Consider the following 14,421-nt stretch of genomic DNA (forward strand, 5'->3'; position numbering starts at 1 on the left):
GTAGGAAGGACGGGGCCAGAGCCTGCGATTGGCAGCCCTGACCTAGATCGTCGTTTCTTTGTTGGACTCGTGCTGCTAGAAGTCCATGGAATGGCCTCGTGGTCTTGCGTACCTTCTTGTCTCTCACGTGCGAGACGTCTTTCCACCTTTGCGATGGCGTTTTTGTCTGTAAATCTACGGTAACACGTGTGATGTTCGGGTGTTTTCCTCTTTATCGGTAACGTTGTATCTAACCATGGGAGCCGCCATCTTGTCATTCTGTTGACAAAAAGCAGCTACCTCATTGGTGTAGAACGATCACGCGTCGAACCGTGCCACCACTCGCGACCAAGATCCTATTACGCTCTGAAGAAAAATAGTTCTGCATAAAACATAGACGCATCGAGAATCGACTGGAAATTCAGCGACAAACTTTTTTTTGGTAGCTTAGCACGACTTGTTCTTTTTTATGAGCTAAAGATTGTGTAGATGCACGCCTGTGGAGCGGGAATCCTTTTCTAAAAGACTTTTCGGGGTTCACCTTGCGGCCTATATATGGAGGCATGTCCCTCCTGCAATTTCGATTAATCCCCAGACTTGGCCAGATGTTGACTATTGCCTGGCCTTTATAAAGGCCCTTGCTCAGCCCATTCCTCACACTATGGTGTAGTAAAGGGAAGGAGACAGCTTAATTGTCAAGATAAGCATCGGCTGGAGAGAAATGAGAGGAGCGGATGAAGACAAACTGATGCATTCAGCACAATCTCAACTACGCAGAGGTCCTGTCAGATCACTTAATGTGAAAGGATATTCCAGAGAAATAAGTAGCTTCTAAAAATGTAATTTGTTTCTGAGGTTAAGCAATGTTTGAGTACATTTATATATATTTGTTATCCTACGATGTTGCTTACCATACATATTAGGGTTGAATTTTCAGGGCGAATAACGATTATGGTAATCAAGTAGGCAGAAAATTCTCAGGTTTATCAGCATGAACTACACGACTACAACTGAAGTTTGTACAAAAAGAGGCAAACAGAGTAACAGCTGACTCATATCCATATGTGGATCCAACTTGGGTTGAATGCACATTAGCAAGTCTGGTTTATATACAGTACATCTTGTGTATGGAATGTCTGTTTCTTTACTGCGTTGCATTTTTAAACTATGATGATCTGGTCATGGGTCACATCTGTACTCCACGTCCTTGCAGTTCTCATACCCATAGAACTGGAGCTGTCAAACTTCGTATTTAGCATTTTCTCAAGAGTTTTTTTTGCTGTTACCAGCGAAAACACAAGGTGTTTTTCTCAACTTCAGCGTAAAGAATTATGATGGTTATTGTAATTTCAGCCATATCTGCTAGCTACGCAGCAGCTCCAGTATGCATTCCTTTTTGCCCTTCAGTGGTTCAGTAGGATTGTTGGATGATTGATAGATGCTCAATCCATCCAATGGATTGTTGGATGAATGGCAGGATGGGTGGATGGATTATTGGATAGATGCATGGATGGATGGTAGGATGGATGTATTGTTGGATATATGGATATATGCATGGGTGTGTGGATGTATTGTTGGATGGATGGGTGGATGTTCAATCCATCCAATGGAGTGTTAGATGGATAGATGGATGGATGGATTATTGGATGGATGCATGCATACAGTAGATGGCTGGATGGATGGGTAGCTAAGGGGATGAAACATGCTTAAGAAAAAACAGATAGGGACAGTGAGTGATCTGGTCTGCTGTGAACTTACCAACCTCTGCAGCCATCACAGTGATGTTATGCCATGCAGTCTCCTCCCGGTCCAGAACCTGAGTAGTCCTGATGATGCCACTGTTCACCCCAATGATAAAATACAAAGATCTTTCCTCTTTGTTTTCTATGAAGTACCTGTGACACAGAATGACATGGACTTAAAAATAAAAAAGCCATGAAAACACATTTCAATATTTTACTATTTAAAGGATAATACAATATATACATTTATTTAGATCACAGAACTCATACGAAACACCCTTAAAGTGCCAAATAATCAATTTAAATGTTATTACTGCCTTATAGATTCAGAAGATGGCCATAATGTATTTGTTGATGGTGGGTAGATGGTGACGCCGGCAGCATAGACTAGGTCTAGGGACGTGGAACATCACCTCGCTAGCGGGGAAAGAGCCAGAGCTTGTGCGGGAGGTGGAGTGGTACTAGTTAGATATAGTTAGGCTCATAGCACTGGCTTTGGAAACAAGCTCGTGGAGAAGGGTTGGATTTGTCCTTTTCTGGACTTGCCCAGGGTGAAAGGCGCCGGAGCAGGAGTGGGTATACTCACGAGACCCCGGCTGAGCGCCGCCGCGTTGTTTCTCCGCAGTACAAGAGGGGCGGCTCCCTGCGCCTGCGGGTTGCGGTGGGAAGGGTCCTGGAAAGTGCCGTTTTCCATTATCTATCATATCACTGTGTGGGGAATTGTCAAATTGGCGCCCCCTGCAGCTGCAAGCGACCCTGCTTGCTAAGAAGGTGCTGTCTACAGATCATGTGTGAGGTTAAGTCAGTAGATTTCATGTGATGACATTATTGATGATTTTGCATCAAGGAAGGCCAGAAAGATTAAGTTTTAGTTTTAGTTTTGGTTTGTGTTTTCTGTTCTTAGTGCAATAGTGTAATAATTAGATTTTCTTTAGTGTGTTTTTACATGTGTGTTCATTTATTCTATATTGTATATTATTCTTAATATTTTATATTATTGTATCTCTGCTCTTGTTCATTTTTTTCTATATCTGATTGTATATATATTTGGCACTTTTATGCCTCACCCGGGGCGTAATTACATGTAGAACCGCCACTGCCTGGCACCAGAACACCTTAGGTCGGAGATCAATAATCCACTTTGTAATTGTATCATCTGATCTGCGGCCGTATGTCTTGGACACTCGGGTAAAGAGAGGAGCGGAGGTCTTCAACTCCCACCTCCGGAAGAACTTCTCACACATCCCGAGGGAGGTTGGGGACATTGATTCTGAGTGGACCATGTTCAAAGCCTCTATTGTGGATGCGGCCACTAGGAGCTGTGGTCGGAAGGTCAACGGTACCTGTGGCAGCAACCCGAGAACCCGGTGGTGGACACCAGGGGGAGGGAAGCCTTCAAGCTGAAGAAGGAGGCCTGGGGTCTCCTGAAGCAACCATATCCCGGACGGAGGCCACCAAGGTAGTTAAAAAGCTCATGAGATGCTGGACACTGTTGGGCTGTCTTGGCTGACACGCCTTTTTAAAGTTGCATGGGGGTCGGGAAAAGGGGGACCGGAGAGTGTGCTCGAACTATCGTGGTATCACACTACTCAGCCTTCCGGGGAAAGCACAGGGTGCTGAAAAGGACGCTCCGACCGTTTGTCAAACCTTGGACGGGTCCTCGGAATTTGCCCAACCAGTCTACTTGTGCTTTGTGGACTTGGAGAAGGCTTTCGACTGGGTCCCTCTGGTTTTTTTTGTGGAGGGTGCTGTAGGAGTATGGGGAGGCCGTCAGGTTCGGGGGTCTCGGGATCGCCTCTCTACTGTTTGCAGATGTTGTGGTCCTGCTGCCCTCCTCGGACCATGACCTCCAGCATTCACTGGGGGCGTTTTGCAGCCGAGTGTGAAGCGGCAGGGATGACCGTCACCACCTCCAAATTTGAGGCCATGGTGCTCTGCCGGAAACTGGTGGATTGCTCCCTCCAGGTGGTGACAGAATGCCTACCCCAAGCGAAGGAGTTCAAGTATCTCTGGGTCTTATTCACGAGTGAGGGTAAGATGGAGCGGGACAGGCGGACGGTGCGGCTGCAGCAGTAAAACAGGCGCTGCACCGGACCGTCTTGGGGAAGAGGAAGCTGAGCCGGAATGAGTTTCCTCCGTAGGGTGGCCGGGCTCAGCCTTAGAGATAGGGGTAGGAGCTAGGACATCAGGAGGGAGCTTGGAGTTGCGGCGCTACTCCTTCGTTTCGAAAAGAGTCAGCTGGGGTGGTTTAGGCATCTAATTCGGATGGCTCCTGGACGCCTCCCATTAGAGGTTTTCCAAGCATGTCCAACTGGTAGGAGACCCCGGGGAAGACCCAGGACATGCTCTTCTTCCTAAAAATAGCTCACCCCTGAGAAAAAGCAACGATCTGCCCCTGCTGCAGCACATGTGCCCTCTTAGGCAAATTTGCAATAGTGGGCTATAAACAAACAATGTAATTGAATGTGCCACACAGAAGCAGGTAAATGATAGAAATGTATTGTTTTTAGAAAAGTGAACTTGAAAGTGATAAAATGCTTTAGAGGACCTGCTGTACATACTGAAGCCACTCACTGTGACACAGCTCTGACAACTACTCCTTTCTCATAGGGACACCTAAACCCCAAATACCAGTCATATGCATGCACAACAAAAACCCTAAATACATATTATATTGTTGACTATTTCCTTTACCGGACAGCACTGTTGGTACTATCAGGGTCCACAGCAGTTACAGTGCCAACCTGGGTACCGGCAGGTGAGTTTTCATACATGTCCATAATGTAGTAATCCAGGGAGAAGACCGGAGGCTCATCTACATCCCCAACAATGACTCGCAGCGATGTGGAATCCTTAAATGGCCCCAGGTGGGAGAAGTGGGAGTCTGGATGAGTGTTGGAGCCTTCAATGTTGAGAGTGTGAACTTTTCTCTTCTCATAGTTTAGAGGCTGGGGAGGAGACAATGCACATTTATCCTGCTGAGGACACATTTCAAACATCACTTTAATCATGGCAATGATTAAATAGACTAATGTCACACACACCTATATGCAGATTATGATGACACATCAGATCAGATGTCAGTATGCAATGTTTCATGATTCCTTTTACTTTGGAACAAATGAGAAGCTAAATACCTGTTCACAACACCTATTACATTCATATGGTAGTAATCATGGCAGTATTCATGGATATAGAAGATACATTAAAAGGTTTAATAAGGATAGTGAACGGACTAAATATCATTGTGCGCAGGTTAATAAACAATGAGGGCAAACAAATATATGAAACCTCTGATATTGACCTGGGACCTTCTGAAAAAAGGAGATAGTGTTAGACCAGGCATAGTCAACCTTTCCTATCCAAAAAGCCATTTTGCTCTATTTTCCACCCAATAGAATTTCTCTGGAGCCGCAAAAGCTATTTGATATCCCAGCTTATAGATGTATACATAGTCATATTATGTATACAAAAAGTATAGTTTGTTGTATTTATGAAATTATAGAACAGGAATAAAGACAATAATTGCCATTGTATTGCTATTGTATCTGTTATAACAATGTCAAACTCTCGAAGAGGAGGGGAAAAAAGAGTCATGTGTCGGCCTACATTGAGGCCAATTAAACACACAACTATGTAGGACTTGGCCGTCTCCATATTTGTGGCTCATGGGGTAGAGCGGTCATTCTGTAACCACAAGGTAGCAGGTTCGATAACCGTCCCTTAGCGAGACACTCAACCCCCAGATGCTCCCCGGGTGCCTCCAGCAGCCCACGGCTCCTAGAATGCTAAGGATGGTTTAAATGCAATAACTTATTATTTAAATAGAAAACGCAAATCTTTTGCTACGCTGGACTTTTAGACTTGAGCACCGAGGACGAATATGTTTTTGCCTCACTGTCTCACGACCTGCCACAGAACCAGCAGCAGTAGTTGAGTTTTGAGACTTGCTCCACTTCCTGAAAGTATATTTATTTTGCTCAGTTTGATGCAGCAGTTGAGAAATTGCTCTTCTTCGCTCATCTGCAGCTTGATACTTTTCAGCGGCTTAAGCTCATGGGAATGAGTGGTCTTTTCAAAACTTCAAGGTTCATAGTTCGATCCCAGGTCTCCCCATAGTTCGCATGTTGAAGTATCCTTGAGCAAGACCCTAAACCCCCAGTTGCTCCCCGGGCGCTTTTCAGCCGCCCACTGCTCCTGCTAAGGATGGGTTAAATGCAGAAGACCAATTTCATGTATGTAAAAAGTATCTAATATGACAAACAAATAAAGTTACTGTGTGCTTGTTTTGGAAGTGTCTTTCAACATTAAATGTTTTGTTGTTTGCAAATGTTTAATTTTTTTTATTAAGCATGCAGGTAATCCAGCATTGTTGGCAGTGAAAGCAAATTAATATGTTCACGCATAATTAAACTCTTTTCTCTTTGACTTTTTATTTAATTATCTATTATCCAATGACAGTTTACAAAGGGTAGAGCTCTGTGAATCATGATATGCCACCTGCAGGGGAAGGTGCTCGACAGCGACGTAATAGGATAGGTGACACACATGTTAGTTATGATTTTTTTTTTTCACTGACACAGTATCACCTCAAAATAAGAGGTGTTCCCTTTGCAAGATTGTCCATGGCAAATAAGGATTGAAGACAGGATAGCATGGCTACTTATAGTAACAAAGCTACCAATCTGCCTGTCTCCAAGTTAATATTCCTTTGTATTTTCAGTAACTCTTTAACCAGCAGTTACATATTGAGTAAAAACACAGAACACACACAGTAAATTGAGCTAGTAGGATCATAAGCCACAGACAATGTGCATGCAAGTTTCAGAATGTGAGTTTTTACCAATATACACAATAATAATCAGGTCAGATCCTGTATTGAGCCCCGACCCGCCACCTATGGCGGGAGAAGCCCTTCTCGAGTTCTTAGTGAGGTCTGTTCAAGTAGTCGTATGAACCCCAAATGAGTTCTAACACTTGTGTTATTTTATATCTTTTATTTTCAAAAAATATAACTTTATAACATATTTTGATCATAACTATGAACATCTAGCATGATATGAGCAAGATTTCCCAAAAATGCCTTTTCGAGCCGGCCCCGAGTTATTCTAACTCCATGGTTCAAGGCCTAATCAACAACCTACAGCAGATGTGGGCAATTAATTTTCCAAAGGGGCCACATGAGAAATTTGGCCCGTTGTGGAGGGCTGAACCAATAGTCTGAACTTAATTCAATTAACTCAATATGAATGTTATTATTTTATTAAAAAACTGTAAATTATGTGGTTTTGAGCTGCTACTGGTAAGAATACATGTTACAATAAGGCTATGAAAATAAGTACAAAAATGTAATTTAATGTTTTAAGATTGTTTTAAACTTTACCTTAAATATGTACGTTAAAGAGCAGCAATGTTTTAACTTTAAACAAAAGCAATACGTGCTTTTGTTGTTTTCCAGTTCAGTTGTTCTTACTTGCTTTGCGCGATTAATTTTCAATCTGGAGGCGCAGACTGCAGCGCGAGTTTCCTTGGGAGGCGGGGGTCTAGCCGCAGCACCCGCTGCTCGCTGAGGACAGAAACTGCAGAACAATACGCTTTCACGTCAGTCTCCAAGTCGTGAGGCTGCCTAAGCGCGCGCGTGCGCGCACATATAAATAAATCGCCTTCAAAGTAAAAGCAGTGCCGTTTGTATTGCATTCATGGCGTGCACCTTATTTATTTATTTATTTATTTTTCATTTTTGATTGACCTCGCGCGGGCCAGACTGGGAGAGCCCGCGGACCGCAAGATGCCCAGGTCTGACCTACAGAGTTGAAAGACCACTCTTTGTAAAGATAATGACCTATGGAATCGAAATCTGCAAGAAGAATCACAATAAAACAAAGCCTTGGCTTGTTACCAAGGAGCTTTAGTCAAAAAACGGTGTCGTTCGGTTCAAAAATGGAAAAGTTGTAACCTTTATGCCTAAAAATGCTCGGATTGGGGCATGCTGGATATTTTTCTTTGCATAAATTACTGCTTAAGACATGTGACCATTTCGAAGAAACCTCCCACGATAACGGTAGCCTGCAGAGTCGAAAATGTCGAAGGAGAGTAGGGGGGCAGTCCGGCTGCATTTGGACCTTACAGGTACTAATATACTACCCACAGTACTACTCTATCATACTTTGTAAAGTGTACTTATTGCCGATCTAGTGAAAAGTTGCGGCCGCCGCCCGAAAATGACGGCGATGTTACGGGGTTTATGTAATTAAATAAACTTAACGGTAAGTTAAATTTTTTCTATAACTCTTCCCACAAGGCTTTACTCAATGTAAATGAAGTTAATCAACGTTGTGGTTCCTGAAATACTTTAGGAAACGTCACTTGACTTGTTTTTTAATTTCCTTGTCCGATAATGGGCGCTGCGAGACGGAGGGCTAAATTGGTTAAAGTGTTTTACTTGTGAAGATGTGTGAGCGATCAAACTTGTGTGTAACAGTGTAAATATGTGTTCACATTTGCTGGTTGTGCATATCACTGTCAGACCGACCCACTCAATACAATGCGCTGCCCATTCACGGCGCGTTAATGATACAGACTCTCATGTGTGGACTATTGTGGGCATGGAGGGAGGTCACACGGGACGTGTGGACTGACCTGCGGAGCTATTTTAACCACTTTGATGAGAAAAAAACACTCCGTGGAGCAATGTGCCATTACGCAGCGCTTCTCGGTTGGATGCCTCCAACCTTGCCTCGGCGATGTTGTGCATCTTGGCTGACCCACTTCCCCGGTATTCTCTATGGCCTGCCCACCCCTGGTCCACATCATCAAGAAACAGTCACATTTAGTTATATCATGACAAAACAATCCAAAACTGCGGCACAAAAACACCGCACACTCACGAGCCACGATCATAATAAAAACAGCACCATACGCGCGGACAATGCATGTTGACCAAAACAACAACCAGTCACATTTAGTAATAACAAAACAATCGAACAAAACTGCAACACTGCAGACACAAGACATCTCCGGTGCAACTACTTGCACCGTGGTGAGGGGAGAGGCTGTGTGAAGCTGCTGCACCGTGCTGCACCGTGGCCGCTTAATGCACGAGTAGCAGCTGTTGCCCTGCACACTATTTGAATTCTAGTAAACAACACGGGAAATTCAGCACTAATATAAAAAGTGTTGTCAGCATTAGGTGCAGTAGCTAGCTCTCCGACAACCACCAAAGGTAGCGGGACCAGCCCCGGCTCGAACAACAGCGCCGTGGCTGTTCATGAATAAATACGACTGCAGATGTAAAAACATACACAACAATCAGCAGTTGACTCACTACATGCCCGTACCCCTCTGTGCAAAAGGTATCATCAGTTAATCCACCAGCAATTTCTGTTTCTCATGCTGTGTTCACACCGGCGCGAAATTTCGCGCCGGTGTCCACGGAAGTTTACTCGCGTGAGTGAAACAAGGGTGTTCACACCAAACGCGAAAAATCGCGGCGCTTAGTTCTGTTGCTTGCCTCTGTGAGAGACAAGCGACGAAGCTTTCATTTCCGCTATCGACCATGGAATAAATAACCACTAGTTCTGCTTTATACTTGTTGTGGAAGTCCCAAACATGTCGGAACATGAAACGTCCTCGTGTTCGGGTTCATAACATCATCTGTAGCCGCACACAGCTCGGTGAATTTCACCAACTCCTCCAGGAACTGCGTCTTGCGTATCTCCGTAAAACGATACCGATTATGCCATCCACCATGGAAATAACCACCAGTTCTGCTTTATACTTTTTGTGTAAACTCCACATATGTCGGAACATCAAACTCCATGGTGTCTGGGTTCATAATATTAGCCGTAGTAGAGTTGGGAGAATTCAACTCACGCGAATTCGCGCCGCGTCCTTCGCTTTGTTCGCCCCAGGTCAAACGTTCTGTTCGCGCCGCCTCAAACGCGTCTATCTCGCCGCGGCACGAATAAATCGCCAATTCGCGTCGCAGCGCGTCTGTGGATTGACTTTACATGGAATCTGGTCGCGCCGCAAGTTCGCGCCGCGTCCGGTGTGAACACAGCATCAGGCTTCAGCCTGAGCTTCAAGGTAGATCCTAGATTCCAGGTAGAAGCCCTAGGTGCCCCACTAACCAATCACAGTGCATTGGTCACGCGTCCCTGTGACGAATCAGACGTCCAGACACTCTAGAACAGGGGTCTCAAACTCAATTTGGTTTGGGGCCACCGCTGGTATTGTGATCTCATCGGAGGGCCACACAGAAAGCGCAATATTTTTTTTTACGTTCATAACATATTTTCGTCATAAAAAAGGCAACCAGCAGTTTCTATACATTTTCATAATAGTTTTTAACTGTGCCAATATATTTAATTTTTTTAAATAGCTTATTGAAACTGTACCGAATCAACAAATGCAATCCCTAAATACATTTTTACTTTATTCTATTTCAATCAGGAGAGACTTGTTCTGAATTCACAATAATTTTATTCCGTTGGTATAACAATGAATAGTACAACAATGAATAGTGCAAAGTCTTTGGCGATCGGACTCTATCCTGAACCAGGAAGCAAGGGGCAGTGACGCTGAGTTCTGACCCGGCAGAATCCCCCCTGGAGTCCGGACACTGGTGGTGCTGGTGAAGAAGGCAGTTGCTGTCCTCCAGTGATGAGTGAGGAGTTGACTGCCTGGTGCCTGGAGGTGACTGGGGTGGATGAGGGTCGCATTAATTTCTGCGCTGAAATGACAACTGACAGCACAGAGTAGAGCACACCTTTAAAGTTTGACAGCAACGATCTGATTGGCTTAGAGACACCGTGATGCCTTCGGTTGGTTGCTTACAAGTGGACGCCCCCCCCCCCGATCAGCTGCTACCGTAATGAAGAAATAGACTGCGATATATGACGACCCGTAGTGTAGGGTCTTCCTTTCTGAACTACCGCTTATGCTCCATTTCAATCAGGAGAGACTTGTTCCGAATTCACAATAATTTTATTCCGTTGGTATGACAATGAATAGTACAACAATGAATAGTGCAAAGTCTTTGGCGATCGGACTATATCCTGAACCAGGATAAACAAGGGGCAGTGACGCTGAGTTCTGACCTGGAAGAATCCCCCAAAAAGATTTTCTATCAATAAAATAAAGCACTACCTTACCTACAGCCGCAGTGAATGCCTAAGGAAAAGGGGAGTTAATCAGGAGACACATCGCAACATTATTACAGGTTAGGTGAGCTTGCATGAGTCGCCTTTAACCTAGTGAAGAGTTTAATTTACACACCCCAACCTATAGAGTAAGGCGTTGAGACCAGGAAGTAGTCCCGTTAGACCAGGAATTTACGAAGTAGTCCCGATAGACAAGACATTCAGTGGCGGTCACGAGATACCCGGAATGCAGTAGAGGTCACGAGAGACCCGGAATGCCGCGAAGGTCCAGAGAGACCCGGAATGCCGCGGAGGTCACGAATGCCGCGGAGGTCACGAGAGTGAGTGACGTCCCCTTGTTGCAGGGGGGTATCAGGAGATGCCTTCGTTTGCAGCCGAAGTAGCAGCCCCTTATTCTAACATAGGCCCAACTAATGCCAAGTTGATCAGTTGCTATAACTGAGCATTAACTCTAAATTCAGTAACCTGAATTTATCTTCATGATGCCTTTGGAAAAGGAGCGCCCTCGGTCAATAATGATGCAGCTACTTATAGCAACGGATGAAGTCAACCTATGCGACCAAGGAAGGCCTTGACAGAACCCCCCCCCAAAACCCACGGATGGCCTGCATCCGTGTAGACGTTTCTTGTGAATCAGAGAAAGTCACCCTCTCGTTGTAGAGATGTCACACTATCCCCCTGATTGTACGCAGATCTGACCTGCTGGTCAGCGCTGCCCCATCAGCAGATAAATACGATTGTTCATATTTGGACATGGAAAACGCCATGTCCCGCCAGAAGGCGAAGACAGCATCCCATAATGGATGATACTCTTGGCGAAATTGAGCTGCCAGAAGGGAAAGTAACGCTTATTTTTTTCGTTCTTGCACTGTAGTGCCAGCCCCCGCAAAAGCGCCAGATTCTGAGCCACTTATACTTTATTAAAGCCAGGGTCGCTACCAGGTGGACCACGGTCATGACTGTTAATGCGTACTAATTATTGGATGCCTGGTGTAGCGTCCGGAAGAACTTAGTCAAACAACTTCTCTCGTTCTCTGAATTTAATTTCCTTGATCACAAGTAAAGTAACAAGCGCTGCCATCGCGATAGCAGGGAGTCATCCAGTCAACATGCAGGTTGACCGTCCAAAACCACCCCGAACAGCCGGAAGTTCGGCTCTTTAATACACGGTTTTCCGTCATGAACATCTAATATTTTATAGGCTCTAACTTGGCTAAGAGGAGGAGAATCGTGTCCTTATCTTCTCACAAGGCTGGAAGTGCAACGACCAGTCTGCTTCCCTAATGTCAATGTACTAATAAACAGGTGTGAGTGTTATAGAGCAAAGCGTGGAACCTTGAAGAACGTTTCTCACAGAACCTTCTCACAGACAGTATCTGTTAAACTGACCTCGCCCAACCTGAACTCTGATAGACATAAGAATAATGAAATGCAGAATATCTACAGAATATAAAGATTTATATTATCATGACCCAGACGCCGTTGTCTCAGGACCAACCACTGATAGCTAATTGAGAACTATGCGATTCTGACTGCGATCGTACAGTGGTCCGAGAACACGCCAACCATTACGTGCGCTGTCTAGGTTCGTCCGATATGGACTGCGCCTTGCCTGGCAAGTAGGGGCACCGACAAAACTGCTATCCCGTCGGACCGCTTCCAGCGGCCCTCAAAGCATACACAAGTCCCCTAACCAGTTCTTCCTGTTAGTTCCCCAACAGTCAACAAGCACCACGGCTACCCAGAAAACAAGGATTTCCTACAAAACGTAGTTATAGAGTCAATCAGCTCTCCGATGTGGCGACGGCCAGGCACTTCCCCTCCTGCACTGGCCATGTAGCCGGTGGAGAGCTACTATGGCGCTTGGCTCTCGTGAGATGATTCAGAGATGATTAAGACATCTACTTGGTTTAGCAATTAATGTGCACAACTTTCTATGCCAATATTCTTTTCTACCACATGACGCCGAGTTGGCTTTGTACATTCAGGCAAGTGGTTTAGAAAATTGCTTGTATTGGGGACTTTGGGCACTGATCAACTGGTATCCGTTGTTTCCCTATTCATTTGGGCAAGACATTGTACTCCAAATTGCTCCTCATGGTCTGGCCAGCATCTTGCATAGTATATTCGTGCCATCGTGTCTGTGTGTCTGTGTGTGTGTGTGTGTGTGTGTGTGTGTGTGTGTGTGTGTGTGTGTGTTTAGAGTGCTATATAAATTCCATTAACAGTAACTTAAAATACAACCTTGTAGTTTCTGCATTCACATAATGTTGGAGCTTTATAGTTTCTCATCGTGCTTTGGTCATGGTATTGTCAGATGATAATAGGAAGAGGAACAAAAAATCAAAACAACTTTTAACTTTAACACACTCGACTGTCTCAAAGAATCCCAGCCACTGGGCCTGTATGCTGGATTTGATCGAATTCCATTTTTCCCAGTATGTTTTAAAAGAGGAAACTGTTCAAACTGAAGGCACAAATTCATTTTGTGGCACGTTGTAGCTGATAAAGCTAGTGCTGTTGCATTTATCCAGCTGATTCTGCACTTGCTGCAGTGTCCACCAACAACCATTAGGTGACACATGTGATCAGTCAAGACTGCAACAGTACGGTGAACACAGCCACTAATGCTGAGCCCTGCATTTCTGCTACTCATGCAGTACAGCAACCATTTTAATATAACACATGCAACTTAACGGGGAGACAGCCCTGTCCCCTTAAAGTTACGTTCCTTAAAAACTATTTAAACTAATGGAGGGGTTAGTTAGTTGCGATCGAAGATGTGAAGATAAGGTGTCACATCTGACGTCCCTGTGGAAGAAAAGGCTTATGCATCAGTGAGATGTCAAAGAACTGGTCAAACTGGGCAGCCATGACAGTTGTCAAAGACTACATTGAGGTATAAGCCAAAGAATAAAGCTTCATCCTCTTCGTTCCACTACAGTGCAATGTAGTCCACACAGCCACACTTGAAACCCACCATGTGCTTCCTTAAGCATCAGTGTGAGTCTGTGTTTTGATCTCTGATTCATACCTGCTTGAGTGAAATGATTCCCTCCCTGCGGTCAGCATCAGTAGTGATGGTGAAGATGGCAGCTGCGTCGGCATTAGTGATGCTGTAGCTCATCTCAGCGTTCTGTCCTTCATCTTCATCGTTGGCTCTGATCCGACCAACTGCCTTCCCTACTGGAGCCAGCTCTGGTACGTACAGCTGGTAGCTCCCTGCAATAGGCAACACAACATATGATTAATATTTTTTCATTTTTTAAATTTTTAGTTTATTTGATCTTTCTTGAGATCATATTCCACCCATGTATTGATCCCTTCACAAGCTGAAATATGGACAACAGAGATTTTGGATGAAACAACATGACACAAACTAGAAAATTTCACAAGAAATTTTGAAAGTGTGGCTACTACTGCCGTAAGACGTCGCAATATATATACATTACCGGTAGTGAGATGTGTTATTGAGGTACATTATATATATATATATATATATATATATATATATATATATATATATATATATATATATA

The 14,421-nt window shown here is 44.4% G+C and overlaps 1 protein-coding gene across 1 annotated transcript in view; it reads right to left on the reverse strand.

Moving 5' to 3' along the window:
• Nucleotides 1-14,421, reverse strand: part of LOC306744240 (cadherin-18-like) — a gene marked incomplete at both ends in the record, with an annotated part of 93,452 nt that overhangs the window by 26,260 nt on the left and 52,771 nt on the right. The window contains 3 exons of the mRNA XM_079226845.1: nt 1,738-1,874; nt 4,416-4,669; nt 13,917-14,104. Coding sequence (XP_079082971.1) covers nt 1,738-1,874; nt 4,416-4,669; nt 13,917-14,104 — 579 coding nt within the window. The remainder of the gene's footprint in view (nt 1-1,737; nt 1,875-4,415; nt 4,670-13,916; nt 14,105-14,421) is intronic.

Source organism: Taurulus bubalis (assembly GCF_910589615.1).
Source record: "Taurulus bubalis genome assembly, chromosome: 1".
Lineage (NCBI taxonomy): Eukaryota > Metazoa > Chordata > Actinopteri > Perciformes > Cottidae > Taurulus > Taurulus bubalis.